The 14,432-nt window shown below is 39.7% G+C and overlaps 1 protein-coding gene across 7 annotated transcripts in view; it reads left to right on the forward strand.

Moving 5' to 3' along the window:
- Window positions 1–844: 844 nt before the first annotated feature.
- The window catches only part of Rint1 (RAD50 interactor 1), a 51,361-nt gene continuing 37,773 nt past the window's right edge, over window positions 845–14,432 (forward strand). For 2 of the 7 annotated variants that reach the window (XM_037203594.1, XM_037203592.1), the window contains exons 1-3: window positions 845–1,030; window positions 1,446–1,491; window positions 7,252–7,436. In XM_037203594.1, the coding sequence (XP_037059489.1) occupies window positions 989–1,030; window positions 1,446–1,491; window positions 7,252–7,436 (273 nt within the window). In that variant the 5' untranslated portion in view covers window positions 845–988. Of the gene's footprint in view, window positions 1,031–1,445; window positions 1,492–4,947; window positions 5,032–7,251; window positions 7,437–14,432 lie in introns of those variants that run through there. The other 5 variants (XM_037203595.1, XM_037203593.1, XM_037203596.1 and 2 more) reach the window with 5 other exon arrangements.

The raw sequence follows: 14,432 nt of genomic DNA on the forward strand, positions 1-14,432 counted from the left end.
TTGGAAAATATGAAGGTCATCTCTAGGCAACCTGACCAGCATTAAATAAAGATCTAGAAAACCAGCATTTGTTGGTAAATTCATGCCAAGCCAAATAACCTACCCTGACTCTTCTGATCACCATCCTCATTCTCATTTTCAGAACATCAGGATATTGTATAAATATTTATTTAAACGTACAGATTCACATAAAATCTATGGCATGGAAGGAGAACTATCTTTATGTTTCATTATTACTATTATAATTTTTAAATTTTTATTTACTGATGGGGCGATGAGCAGACGTGTGGAGGTCAGAGGACAACTTGTAGGAATTCATTCTCTCTTTCCACCATGGTGTGGAACTCAGATGTCTTTGTGGTAAAAGTATTTATAGGCTGAGCCATCTTGCAATAGGCATTCTCTACGTTGCCCTAGTTGATACCAAACTCTCTTTATAGCTATACAGGAACTAGTAGTAATCCTCCTGCTTCTGCTTCCAAATCAAGAGACTTGCCCATCATTAGGGGGCCAAAGCCAAAGTATTGTCTTTTTTTGAGACAAAGTTACAAGTAGTCAAGGGCAGCCTTGAACTCAGTTTGTAGCTGGAGCTGACTTTGAACTTCTGATCCTCATGCCTTCCTTGACCTCCCAAATGGTGGGATTACAAATGTGAGTCACCATGCCAGGGCCGAATTCTATTTTTTTTTAACTCCAAAGAAATAGAGGGAGCTCTGTCACAGCGGAGGACGCGAGCCCCCACCGGGCTGATAAATAGGAGGGCCACCGGATTCCCTGAGCGGTCGATCTGACAGCCAACCAGGAGGGGGCGCCATGGAACAGGACAGCGGCGACGCAGATAGGTCTCTCTAGCTGAGAGAACGGAACCAGAGAGATGGTGAAAGGAAGTCGAGGTGGCCCTCGATCTGGCGTCTCTGAAGGCTGTGGCTGCGGTTGCCGGTAGGCTAGGCTGGCGGCGTATGGAATCGAGGACTTGCGCGGAGGCAGAATGCTTCCGGCTGGCGAGATAGGCAAGGTGCGGGCAGCCTCGGTGAGGTGTCCCTGGAAACCCGGGGAAGGAACACTGGTGACCCTGTGAGGTGGCACAGACCCTGGGGAGATTGTCCCCGCCTGGTTAACCTGGAAGCGCGTGGAGGTGGTTCCCTCGGTCCGAGACAGTCAAGGACTTCCCAGGGGAAGTAGTCACAGTGGAGTGTTTTTCCTTGTGCGAGGAAGATGACAGTATTGGAAGTTGGCGGTGGCCTCAGTGTCCTGGCAGGGTAATTCAGAGCCTGGGGAGGTGGTACAGATTTCTGAGAAGGTGGCGGTAGTGGCCCTGGGTCAGGAATGCCCCTGGGAGAGGCGCCTAGCACCTCTCCAGCTGACACATAGGGGGCCTTTTGGAGCCCTGCATGAACTCCACTTATTTAAATCTAACTTGTTTGCTATACCTGTTTTTCTGCCAGTGCTGCCCTGAAAGCGGTGACGAAATGAAGAACACAGAGGAGAAAAGTAAGCAGGCTCCAAACCCTTAGTTGTTTTTGCCTAGCTATCCTTCCCTCTTTCAGGGTCTGCAGAAGAAGTTTCTTTGCCTGCTACCTTTTAAAGTATTTTTTTCTGTAAAATGTTTAAATAGTAATAAATACTAGTTATCTTTGCACGTGGGCTTTTGTCTAAGATTGTAAAATACAGAAAGAGCACTTTGAGACTCCTACCTAGTGCCCCGACTAGTATGACTTCACTGGGGCCTGTCATTTTAATGAAACATCAGCTTGTTATTAGGTATTTGGAGGGAGTGATGCTGGTCACTGTTACTGGATTCAAGGAAGAGGTTTGACAATTGCTTAATTATAGTTTTACCTTCAGTGAATTTGCAATTAAAATTTGCTGCAGGTAGTCCTGGATCTTGGTCTGGATAGGGGACAAAGGAAATATCTGGTACCTCCATTTCCTACCTAGGACAGGAAAATATGTCAGGAATGTGGATATTTGTCATTTTACTTTAATGAGATAAACATAGCAAGTTATTAGAAATCCAGTATTTTTCGGAGCTGTTTTTGTTATTTTGTGTTTTTTTTTATTATAATTTTTTTTTTTTTTTAAATAAGCTCAAATGTAGCCCAGGTTGGCCTCAGACTATGTGACTAAGGATGACCTTGAATTCCTGATCTTTATGCCTCTATTTCCAGGCGCCACATGCCCAACCTCTACAGGAGCTTTTGAAGGACTTTTTTTTCTCCTTTTTTAAGAGGAAAGAGAAGAACATGTAATAGCTCTTTTGTGTGTTAAGAGTTCAGTTCAATGACTTTGACAAGCGGACTGATAAAAATTAGCAGTAAGAGAAGCTAAGAGCCACGTTTACCATGTGGCTCTTAGGAGTAAGATTTGCCCTTACTGCTACTGATAAGCTTCTTGGAGTTGGAAATATGGCTTGGTGGTTAAGAGTGCTTGCTGCTTTTACAGATAACCTGGGTTCAGTTCCTAGAACCCAGGGTGACAGCTCAGTACTCTAGTTTCAGGAGTATAAATGCCCTGTTCTCGTCTCTTAGGGCTCTTGCTTACACCTAGTACACATAAACTCATGGATGCAAACACTTGTGCACATAAATTAAGTCAACAAATCCTTAAAAGAAAAAAAAGCAGAAATGGGCTGGTAGGTATTTATTACAGGGGCAGAGTTCTTGGCTAGCACTTTGGAAGCCATGGGTTTGAACTCAAGCACTACCAAACAAACAAACAGAAAATGGGCTTAGCTGTTAAGAGAATTTGCTGTTCTTCCAGAGGATCTGGGTTCAATTCTGAACAGCCACAGGCTGGCTAACAAACACTTGTAAATATAGTTGTAGGGGATCCAGTGTTGGCTTCTGGCCAGTGTCTGGCCTTTGTGTACATTGAATGAATGTGGTTCACAGACATTCATGAAGGCAATGCATCTATACACATAAAAATAAAATCTCCTAAAGTTAAAAGAAAAGAAACACAAACAAAGCATTCCTTCTCTACCTTTGTCCCACTTAGATGCCATGACTCTTGACATCAGCTGATCTGTCATTTAGAATGTCAGGTACAAACTGCTGCAGTAAGGACTTTGTCCTTGTGTATCCAGTGGCTCAATCAACTGCTCTGCAGTGCTGAATGCTCTTTATAAAAATAATAAAAAGGGAGAGACAGAAACCTCCCAAGCTAGGTGTAGTGGCTCATGTCTGAAATCCCAGCCCTTAGGAGGCAGAGGCAGGAGAATTGCCATGATTTGGAGACTAGTTTAGGTCATAGAATTAGAGCTTATCTTTTTTATTTTTTAGATCCTTATTTTTTAGTTTGTGCAGTATAATAAATAAGCCTAGACTGTCCTTTTTTTTAAAATTTAAATTAATTTTTTTTATTTTTATGGTGTTTTGCTTGCATGTATGTCTGTGCACCATATGCATGTCTGGTGCTAGAGGAGGCCAGAAGAGGCTTCAGATACCTGGAACTGGGGTTAAGATGGTTCTAAAGTGTTGTGTGGATGCTGGGAATCAAACGCTGATCTGCAAAAGCAACAAGAGCTTAGGATAGGATCCAGTCCATAGATCCTATCTTTTTTTTTTTTTTTTTTTTTTTTTTTTTTCGAGCTAGGGTTTCTCTGTGTAGTTTTGGTGCCTGTCCTGGATCTCACTCTGTGGACCAGCCTGGCCTCAAACTCACAGAGATCCACCTGGCTCTGCCTCCGGAGCGCTAGGATTAAAGGCATGTGCCACTGGCCATAGATCCTATGTTAAGAAACCAAAAAATGAAAACAAGTACGGTGTTGCATGCCTCTAATCCTAGCACCTAAGAGGTGGAGACAGGATTAGAAATTGAAAGTCAACGTCATCCTTGACTGCTACATAGCAAGTTGAGACCAGCTTGGGATACATGAGATCTTTCTCAAAAGCAAATAAACAAACATAAATAAATAATACAAACCTACTTTTAATTTTGAAGGATACCATGTGCTTAAGCATGTAGTATGCCACATTTAAATATTTACATGTACTGGTTGTAATTTTTGTTGTTTAAAGTGAAGGTAGAATTGACTATCCAAGATACAGATACCCACGTCTGCCAAATATACTCCACACAACTCATTTGTTATATTTATGAAAGGTTCTTAAGATATTAAGAGTTCAGGACATGATTGCAGTTGGATTATTTTATTCTTTAAGATACCACGTCTTGGTGTCCCAGGCTGGTTTTAAATTTGCTATGTAGCTGAGGATGACTCTGAACTTCTTCTACTTCCCTACGACTGGCATTATGGGTATGTGCCATCACATTTGGTATCTCCAGTCCAGGAGATGAATCCAGAGCTTAATGTATGCTTGGCAAGCACTTTACCAATTGAGTCACATCCCTAGCCACAGATAATTATATTTTACTATATGACAGTTATTATTGTGATTAATATATATATCAGATATTATTCAAGTTTAGATACAGAAAAAACTCTGTATATGGAGAAAAGAATAAAAATAGTTTTGGATTAAAAGCCAGGAAACCTGAATTTTAGTCTTATTTTTAACCTTTTTTTTTAAAAGATTTATTTATTATGTGTACAGTGTTCTGCCTGCATGTATCCCTTCAGGCCAGAAAAGGACACCAGATCTCATTACAGATGGTTGTGAGCCACCATGTGGTTGCTGGGAATTGAACTCAGGACCTCTGGAAGAGCAGTCAGTGCTCTTAACCTCTGAGCCATTTCTCCAACCCTTCTGTTTTGTTTTTATATTTTATTTATTTATTACTATTAAGTGTGTGTGTATGATGTATATGTGTGGGTGTGGGCATGCCATGGTGTGATTGTGGAGATCAAAGGACAACTTTATGGAATTAGTTCTCCTGATCTACCTTTATATGGATTTCTGGTTGAACTCAGGTTGCAAAACTTGTAAGGCATGCACCTTTACCTGCTGAACCTTCTCTCTGGTCCTGTATTTTGTTTTTTTGTAGGGGTTTGAGACACAGTCTCACTATATAGTTCAAGCTGGACTTGAATTTGCATTAGTTTTTCAGACTCCCGAGTGATGGCCTTAGGTATGTATGAACCACCTTGCTCTGGTATATTCTGTGACTCTATACATAAATATTTGAACAGTATCTCATATACGTTTTCATTTAGGCATATCTTCATTTAGATATGATAGAGTACTTGCCTAGCATTCTAAGTGCTCTAGGTTCAGTACCCAGAAAACAGTGTGGTGGAGCATCTATAATCTCAGCAAACACTTGGAATGTAAAGTTAAGAGGATCAGAAGTTCAAGATCATCCCCAGCTGTATAGAGAATTCAAGGCCTGCCAGGCTACAGAGACCTGATCTCAAAAACAAAAGCTCTAAACTAAAACGTGTGTGCATATTCACACACACACACACACACACACACACACACACACACACACACACCCATAACAAATTTTTAAAAAAGAATTTCCACTTTGAAAATAAGCCATTTATCACAGTACATTAATGGTAGAGTAGGAGAAGAAAGATAATGTTGCCTAATATTAGTCATGCACCCCGCCCCCCAACTCTGAAGAAGCTGTCAAGAAGTTCCTCTGAGGTGCAGGGTGGCTGAGTCTATGGCACAGATGATCATCAAATTAGCAGTGCTATTGAGCCATAAATTTTAGGACAGTAAGAGATGATTTAATTGCTTTAAAGTTTTGTTTCTTTCTGTTTTTGTTTTGTTTTTTAGAGAGAATATTTTTTTACTGTGCAGCCTAAGTAGGCTTAGAACTCAGGATTCCCCTATCTCTACTCCTTAGTTCTGGATTACAGGTGTGCACCATCACATCTGACTCATTTAACTGCTTTTGAAGTTGATTATTTTATTTATTAAAAAATGTTTTGATTTGTTTAAAAATGCTTGAAACTTTTTTGTTTGTGTATTTGACCTGTGCTTCATTCCAGAAAGTATTTGTGGCAACTTAAACTGTGTGTAGTAAGCATCCTATGATAATGGAAGAAGGGAGTGCTCAGGATGAGGGCAGGTTCATAGGGAAAGATCAGTGTTCAAACACAGGATAAACTAGGAAATTTCCTAATCTGAATGGGATAAGAGTAAAGCTCAAGCCAGGCAGCGGTGGCGCATGCCTTTAATCCCAGTACTCGGGAGGCAGAGGCAGGTGGATCTCTGTGAGTTCGAGGCCAGCCGGGGCTACAGAGTGAGATCCAGGACAGGTACCAAAACTACACAGAGAAACCTTGTCTTGAAAAACAAAAACAAACAAACAAACAAACAAACCAAAACAAAAGCAAAGCTCACAGCCATCTCTTATTCTACTCTTAATTACTTTTCTTTAAATATTATTTTTATTTTATGTGTATTGGTGCTTGTTTGCATATATGTCTGTAGGAGGGTGTCAGATGCTCTATAACTGGACATACAGACAGTGGTGAACTGCCATGTGGGTGATGGGAATTGAAGCCAAGTCCTCTAGAAGAGCACCAATACTCTTAACTGCTGAGCCATCTCTTTAGTCCCCAAATTACTTGTTTTAAAGTTTAATAAATTTTGTCCTCCATTACCACTCTCTTCACAATACATAAAAATATTTTTAAAAGTTTTACCAGTAAGAGATTTTTATGTATGGGTTACCATCTCAGTTTTTTTTTTTTTTTACTATGTTTCTTTTTTTTTTTGGTTTTTCGAGACAGGGTTTCTCTGTGTAGCTTTGCGCCTTTCCTGGAACTCACTTGGTAGCCCAGGCTGGCCTCGAACTCACAGAGATCCGCCTGGCTCTGCCTCCCGAGTGCTGGGATTAAAGGCGTGCGCCACCACCGCCCGGCTTACTATGTTTCAATAACATATTTCAGTACTGTTTTTCACATACATTAAAGCCAGAGCAGTAATCTTATTTTAGATCATAGTTTTGGTTCCTTACCAACTTTGAAAGTTATGTATTGTCATACCCATGACTCTTGAAAGCTCTAGAAATTTTTTCTTTGCCTGTGAGCATCTTGTGGTAATTGGTTCATTTACTGCTTTGATTTTATCATTCGGGTATTATTTGTGTACATTCAGATACATGTGTATGTATTAAGAGATACAGTATGAATGTGTACTCTTTAAATTATCAGGAGGTGCCCATGGCCTGGTATATAAGAGACAAGTGCTGTACCACTGAGCTTTATCTTCAGCCTTCAGTTAAAACTTTAAGTCTAGTATACTAACTTGTGTATCTGTTTTATAGCCCTGTGTGCTTTTATACTTCCTGTAACACAGTGGTGTGAGTAGTTGCTTTCCCTACCTGTAGGTGACATGAACATTGCAGCTCTTGTTGGAAGGGAGCAGCTCATGCAAGATAGAGATGATGATCAGCTTCCCCTGAATGTGTCTGCGTTTATAGAAAAGGAAGTGGGAAATGACCTTAAATCTTTAAAGAAACTTGGCAAACTCATAGAACAGATGACAGAAAACAAAATGAAGTTAGAAGAACAGGTAAGTATTAAGCTCAGTGAAATTCTATCAGCTCTATTCATTGAAAGTGAACATAAACAGCATTATATGTACTACATGTCATGCCTTTGAAGATGTACAGCATGACAGATAATCATTTAACTACCTTTAAAGACTCCTGCTCCACATTTTATAAAGTAAGTAAAAGAGTTCCTACTGATTTGTATCTTTGAAAACAAAATGATAGCTAATTTTATATCATTTTTATTCAATAACTTCTAGAACAGATTTGTGAATAAGTCAGAATGTACAAAAATAGTTAAACACTATCATTCCAAGTTTCTATAAATGCACACATAGGAAGGAAACATGTCTAATTTACAGTGGTTGCTGGGTGTGGTGGCACATGCTTATAACCTCAACACATGGAGGTAGGAGACAATTTTATCAAGAGTTCCAGGCCAGCCACAGTTATGTAATGAATATAGACCACTTTGGATTCCATGAAACCTTATTACAAAAATGTTCACAAAGCAAAACAAAAAAAAAAACTGAAAGAGAATTTTAACAGTGTTTCTGAGTGTTGCTTGAAAGGTGATTTTCTTCATGCTTTTATGTATTTTCAAGGTTTCATTTTACTATGAACATGTATTTTATTTTAAAAAACCCAATGAAAATAATCTTAAACTAAAGATTAGTAGGTCTTTATAGTTGTAGTACTCAAAGAGGAAAGATTTTATAATCTAAGTAAGAAATTAATTAGGTTAAGCAGACTCTGAATATGTGGGTGTGGTATGGCTTATGTTCTTCCAGCCCCATGAATTGAGTTAGGCCTCCACACCTTCCTGCTTTTCTGTTACAACTACCGCCTGTTTTTTATATGTTGCCTGTTTGTCAGCTTTTCCATTCTTTTAAGGTTCTGTTGGAGACTATCACACTGCTGAGTCACCCAAGGACAGCCCAATTTGTGGCCTGCTACCATAACTATTTTTAGCCTCACCTTGCAGTTTTTTATTGCTACCAACCTCACTCATCCTTCTGAATTTTCCCTAAGTGACTACCCTATATGGTTATTCTGCCATTTCTTTTTCTCTAACAAAAAAATTGAAGCATCTAGCATGAGTATTTTTAAGTCTATTCCATATTTCCAAAATTATTTATAATCATTTTTACCTTTTCAGAGGTAAACTAATTTTTTGTTTACCATTGAAGGGTTCTAGGTGAGCCTTTAATTGTGTAGCACAGAATGGCCTTAAACTTATGATCTTCCTCCTTCCACCTCTAGAGTGCTAGGATTTTCAATATGTACCACCACATTGTGTTCCCAGTGTTCAAACTCGGGGCTTCATGCATGTTAGGCAAGCACTCTCCCAAGTTGGAACTCAAGTCTGAACCTTGGAAACAGGAATTGATGCAGAGACCATGGTACCTTTAGATGGGTTGCACAGGTCAGACTTGGGTGATCAGGCTTATTCTGCAAATGTTTTTTAACTGCTGAGTCACCCTACTAGCTGCTACCTCTGGTCTTGGAAAATACATCATTAATATTCTTAGTGTATGTCTTAGTTAGGGTTTCTATTGCTGTGAAGAGACACCATGACCATGGCAACTCTTATAAAGGAAAACATTTAATGGGATGGCTTATAGTTTCAGCGGTTTAGTCCATTATTATCATGGTGAGACATGGTGTTGTGCAGGCAGACATGGTACTGCAGAAGGAGCTGAGTGTTCTACATCTTGATTTGCAGGTAGCAGAAGCAACTGTGTATCACACTGGGAATAGCTTGAGCATATAAGACCTCAAAGCCCACCCCAACAGTGACAACAACAAGGTGACACCTACTTCAACAAAGCCATACCTCCTAATAGTGCCACTCCCTATGGGCCAAGCATTCAAAAATACGAGTCCATGGGGGCTATATCTATTCAAACCACCACAGTGTATAAATAGGTTTCACTATGACATTTTCATACATAAATAGCATTGTACTTTGCATATATTCCCCCACCCCCCATTCTTGCTCTCTCCATCTCTCCAGTCTGTCAGTCAGTGGTACTGTCCCTAGCCCACATAAACTTTCTAGTAGTAGTTAATATCAATGCAGGCTTATACTCTAACTCCTTCCTAGCACCTTGGCAACCAACCAGTGGTCTTAGTTTGCTTTTGGAATTTTTTTTCCTTGATGAAATTTTTTTCCTTGATTTTTTATCTTAGAACATACTTATTTTTTAATTTTAAAAATTCACTTTACATACCAATCACAGATCCCTCCTCTTACTCCTCTCACCCCCACCTTCCCCCTACCTCCAACCTCATCTCTTCCTCCAACAGGGTAAGTTGTGCCATGGGACAGCTAAGCCTGGTACATTCAGTTGAGACAGGACCAAGCCCCTCCCTGCTGTATCAAAGGTGAGCAAGGTGTCCAACTATAGGTAATGGGATCCAGAAAGCCAGCTCATGCACTAGAGATAGATCCTGATCACACTGTCAGGGGCCCCTCAAACAGACCCAGCTACACAACTGCCTCCCATATGCAGAGGGTCTAGTCTGGTCCCATGCAGATTCCACAGCTGTCAATCTAAAGTTCATGAGTTCCTTTGATCTTGGTTCAGTTGTCTCTGTAGATTCCCCCATCATGATCTTGACACCCCCACCCTTGCTCCCTTTGACTAGCTTCCTGGAGCTTGACCTGGTGCTTCATTGTGGATCTCTGCATCTGTTTCCATTAGTTACTGGATGAAGGCTCTATGATGACAACAGTTAGGGTAGTCAGCAATCTGATTACAGGGGAAGGCCAGTTCAGGCACCCTCTCCACTATTGCTAGTAGTCTAATCTGGGGTCATCCCTGTAGATTCCTGGTAATTTCCCTAGCACTAGGTTTCTCCCTTACCCCATAATGTCTCCTTCTATCAAGATATCTTTCATTGCTCTCCCACTCCATCCCTTCTCCAACTAGACATTCCCTCATGTTTTCATCCCCTATACCCTCCCATCTACTGACCCCCTCATCCCTAGTTTACTCATGGAATCTACTCAATTTCCCCTTCTCAAGGTGATCTGTACATCCCTTGTTGCTGGAGGGCTTCTCTCCAGGTTCCCCAAGCCCCGCAGTCCCACAATCCACGTATAAAATAATCACTCAGACACTTATATCACTTATAAACTGTATGGCCGTGGCAGGCTTCCTGCTAACTGTTCTTTTATCTTAAATTAACCCATTTTTATAAATCTATACCTTGCCACGTGGCTGGTGGCTTACCGGCGTCTTTACAGGTTGCCTCTCCTGGCGGTGGCTGCAGTGTCTCCCTTCTCTCTTCCTGTTTCCCCAATTCTCCTCTCTCTTTGTCCCGCCTATACTTCCTGCCTGGTCACTGGCCATCAGTGTTTTATTTATATAGAGTGATATCCACAGCAATCCCTCTTCGGGTCTTCCTTGTTTCCTAGCTTCTCTGGAGCTGTGCATTGTAGTCTGATTATCCTTTGCTTTACTTCTAGTATCCACTTATGAGTGAGTACATACCATGGTTGTCTTTCTGAGTCTGAGTTACCTCACTCAAGATGATATTTTCTAGTTCATCCGTTTGCCTGCAAATTTCATGATGTCACTGTTTTTTACTGCTGAATAGTACTCCATTGTGTATATGAACTGCTGGATTTATGTTGAGGTCTTTGATCCACTTAGACTTGAGTTTTGTGCATGGTGACAGATCTATTTGCCATCTTCTGCATGTTAACATGCAGTTATGCCAGCACCATTTGTTGAAGAGGTTTTCTTTTTTCCATTGTACAGCTTTGGCTTCTTTGTCAAAAATCAGGTGTTCATAGGTGTGTGGATTAATGTTAGGGTCTTCAATTGGATTCCATTGGTCCACATGTCAGTTTTTATGCCAGTATTAAGCTGTTTTTATTACTATAGCTCTATAATAGAGCTTGAGGTCAGGGATGGTGACGCCTCCAGAAGTTGCTTTACTGTAAAGTATTGTTTTAGTTATCTTAGGTTTTTTGTTTTTTCAAATGAAGTTGGGTATTGTTCTTTTGAGGTCTATGAAGAATTGTGTATGGATTTTGATGGGGATTGCATTGAATCTGTAGATTGCTTTTTGCTAAGATTGCCATTTTATGTTGGTTCTACCTATCCACGAACATGGGAGATCTTTCTATCTTCTGATATTTTCAATTTCTTTCTTCAAGGACATACTGTTCTTGTCACACAGGTCTTTTATTTGTTTTGTTAGAGTTACCCCAAGGTATTATTTGTGGCTATTGTAAAGGGTGATGTTTCTCTGATTTTTTTTTTAATTTTTAATTACTTTATTTTTTCTATTATCAGCTTGATACAGTACAGATTTTTATCCTAATAGTGAAATGTTTCACTAAAGCTTGCCCAGTGACTGAATAAAACCAAAACTTATTATAAGCCACAGTCATCCTAGGGTCCCCCCTGTTATATAGCCTCTCTGATTCTGTGGGTTGCAGTCTGATTGTTCTTTGCTTTATATCTAGCATCCACTTATGAGTGAGTACATACCATGTTTGTCCTTCTGAGTCTGGGTTACCTCACTCATGATGATATTTTCTAGTTCCATCCATTTGCCTGCAAATTTTATGCAGTCTTGTTTTTCTCTGCTGAGTAGTATTCCATTGTGTATATGTACCACATTCCTTTATCCATTCTTTGGTTGAAGGGCATCTAGGTTGTTTCTAGGTTCTGGCTATTACGAATAATGCTGCTATGAACATAGTTGAGCATGTATCTTTGTGGTATGACTGAGCATTCCTTGGGTATATGCCCACGAGTGGTATGGCTGGGTCTTGAGGTAGATCTACTCCCAATTTTCTGAGAAACCGCCATACTGATTTCCACAGTGGTTGTACAAGTTTGCACTCCCACCCCCTTTGCTCCGCATCCTCTCCAACATAGACTGTCATTAGTGTTTTTGATCATAGCCATTCTGACAGGTGTAAGGTGGTATCTCAGAGTCATTTTGATTTCATTTCTTTGATGACTAAGGATGTTGAGCAGTTCCTTAGATGTCTTTCAGGCATTTGAGGTTCTTCTGTTGAGAATTCTCTGTTTAGCTCTGTAGTCCCTTTTTTAATTGGATTGTTCAGTATTTTAATGTCTAGTTTCTTGAGTTCTTTATATACTTTGGAGTTCAGTCCTCTGACAGAGTGGGATTGGTGAAGGTCTTTTCCCATTCTGTAAGCTGTTTTTTTGTCTTATTGCCCTTCAAAAGCTTCTCAGTTTCAAGAGGTCCCATTTATTAATTGTTGTTCTCAGTGTCTGTGCTACTGGTGTTACATTTAGGAAGAGATTTCCTGTGCCAATGTGTTCAAGAGTACTTCCTACTTTCTCTTCTGTCAAGTTCAGTGTAGCTGGATTTGTTTTGAGGTCTTTGATCCACTTGGATTTGAGTTTTGTGCATGGTGACAGATCTGGATCTATTTGTAATCTTCTACATGTTGATATCCAGTTATGTCAGCACCATTTTTTGAAGAGGCTTTCTTTTTTCCATTGTATAGTTTTTGGCTTCTTTGTCAAAAATCAGGTGTTCATAGGTGTGCAGATTAATGTCAGGGTCTTCAATTCGATTCCATTGGTCCATATGTCGGTTTTTATGCCAATACCAAGCTGTTTTTATTACTACTATAGCTCTATAGTAGAGCTTGAGGTCAGGGATGGTGATGCCTCCAGAGGTTGCTTTATTATACAGGATTCTTTTAGCTATCCTGGGTTTTTTGTTTTTCCATATGAAGTTGAGTATTGTTCTTTCCAAGTCTGTAAAGAATTGGGTTGGGATTTTGATGGGGATTGCATTGAATCTGTAGATTGCTTTTGGTAAGATTGCCATTTTTAGTATGTTAATCCTACCTATCCATGAGCATGGGAGATCTTCCCATTTTCTGATGTCTTCTTCAATTTCTTTCTTCAGAGATTTAAAGTTCTTGTCATACAGGTCTTTCACTTGCTTAGTTAGAGTTACCCCAAGGTATTTTATATTATTTGTGGCTATTGTAAAGGGTGAGTGATGTTTCTCTGATTTCTTTCTCATCCCTTTTATCATTTGTATATAGGACGGCTACTGATTTTTTTTTTTTTCCCGTTGATCTTGTATCCTGCCACCTTACTGAAGGAATTTTATCAGCTATAGGAGTTCCTGGGTAGAGTTTTTGGGGTCACTTATGCATACTATCATATCATCTGCAAATAGTGAAAGTTTGACTTCTTCCTTTTCAATTTGTATCCCTTTGATCTTCTTTTGTTGTCTTATTGCTCTTGCTAGGACTTCCAAGTTCTATATTGAATAACTATGGGGAGAGTGGATGGCCCTGTCATATTCCTAATTTTAGTGGAATCCCTTTGTGTTTCTCTCCATTTAATTTGATGTTGGTTGTTGGCTTGTTGTAGAATTGCCTTTATTATGTTTAGGAATGTTCCTTGTGTTCCTGATCTCTCTAGGACCTTTATCCTGAAGGGGTGTTGGATTTTGTCAAAGGCATCTAATGAGATGATCATGTGGTTTTTTTCTTTCAGTTTGTTTATATGATGGATTACGTTGACACATTTTTGTATGTTGAACCATCTGCTCTTGGAATATTATCATTTGCTTCTCTACCAGTCCTGTCTTCTCAGTAGACAAAAATAAGTCTTTTCTATAAAACAAACCAAAAACATTGCCTTTATCTTTTTTTTTAAATTTTATTTTACAATACTATTCAGTTCTACATAACAGCCACAGATTCCCTTGTTCTCCCACTTCCTGCCCCCCTCCCAACCTTTATCTTTTAGTAGACATTTATTCATTCAGTTGGTTGTCTGTATCCAGAAGTTTTTCCGGTCCTGCCTTGCCCAGCAGTCTGTATAAATCTCTTCCACCCATAGTCCCACAGCTGCTTATAAAATAATTACTCAGAGGCTTATATTGATTATAAACTGTATGGCCTATGGCTTCAGCTTCTTGCTGACTAGCTCTTTCATCTTAAATTAACCCATTCCTGTTAATCTATATGTTGCCAAGTGGCTGTGGCATTACCT

Source organism: Peromyscus leucopus, chromosome 3 (genome assembly GCF_004664715.2).
Source record: "Peromyscus leucopus breed LL Stock chromosome 3, UCI_PerLeu_2.1, whole genome shotgun sequence".
Lineage (NCBI taxonomy): Eukaryota > Metazoa > Chordata > Mammalia > Rodentia > Cricetidae > Peromyscus > Peromyscus leucopus.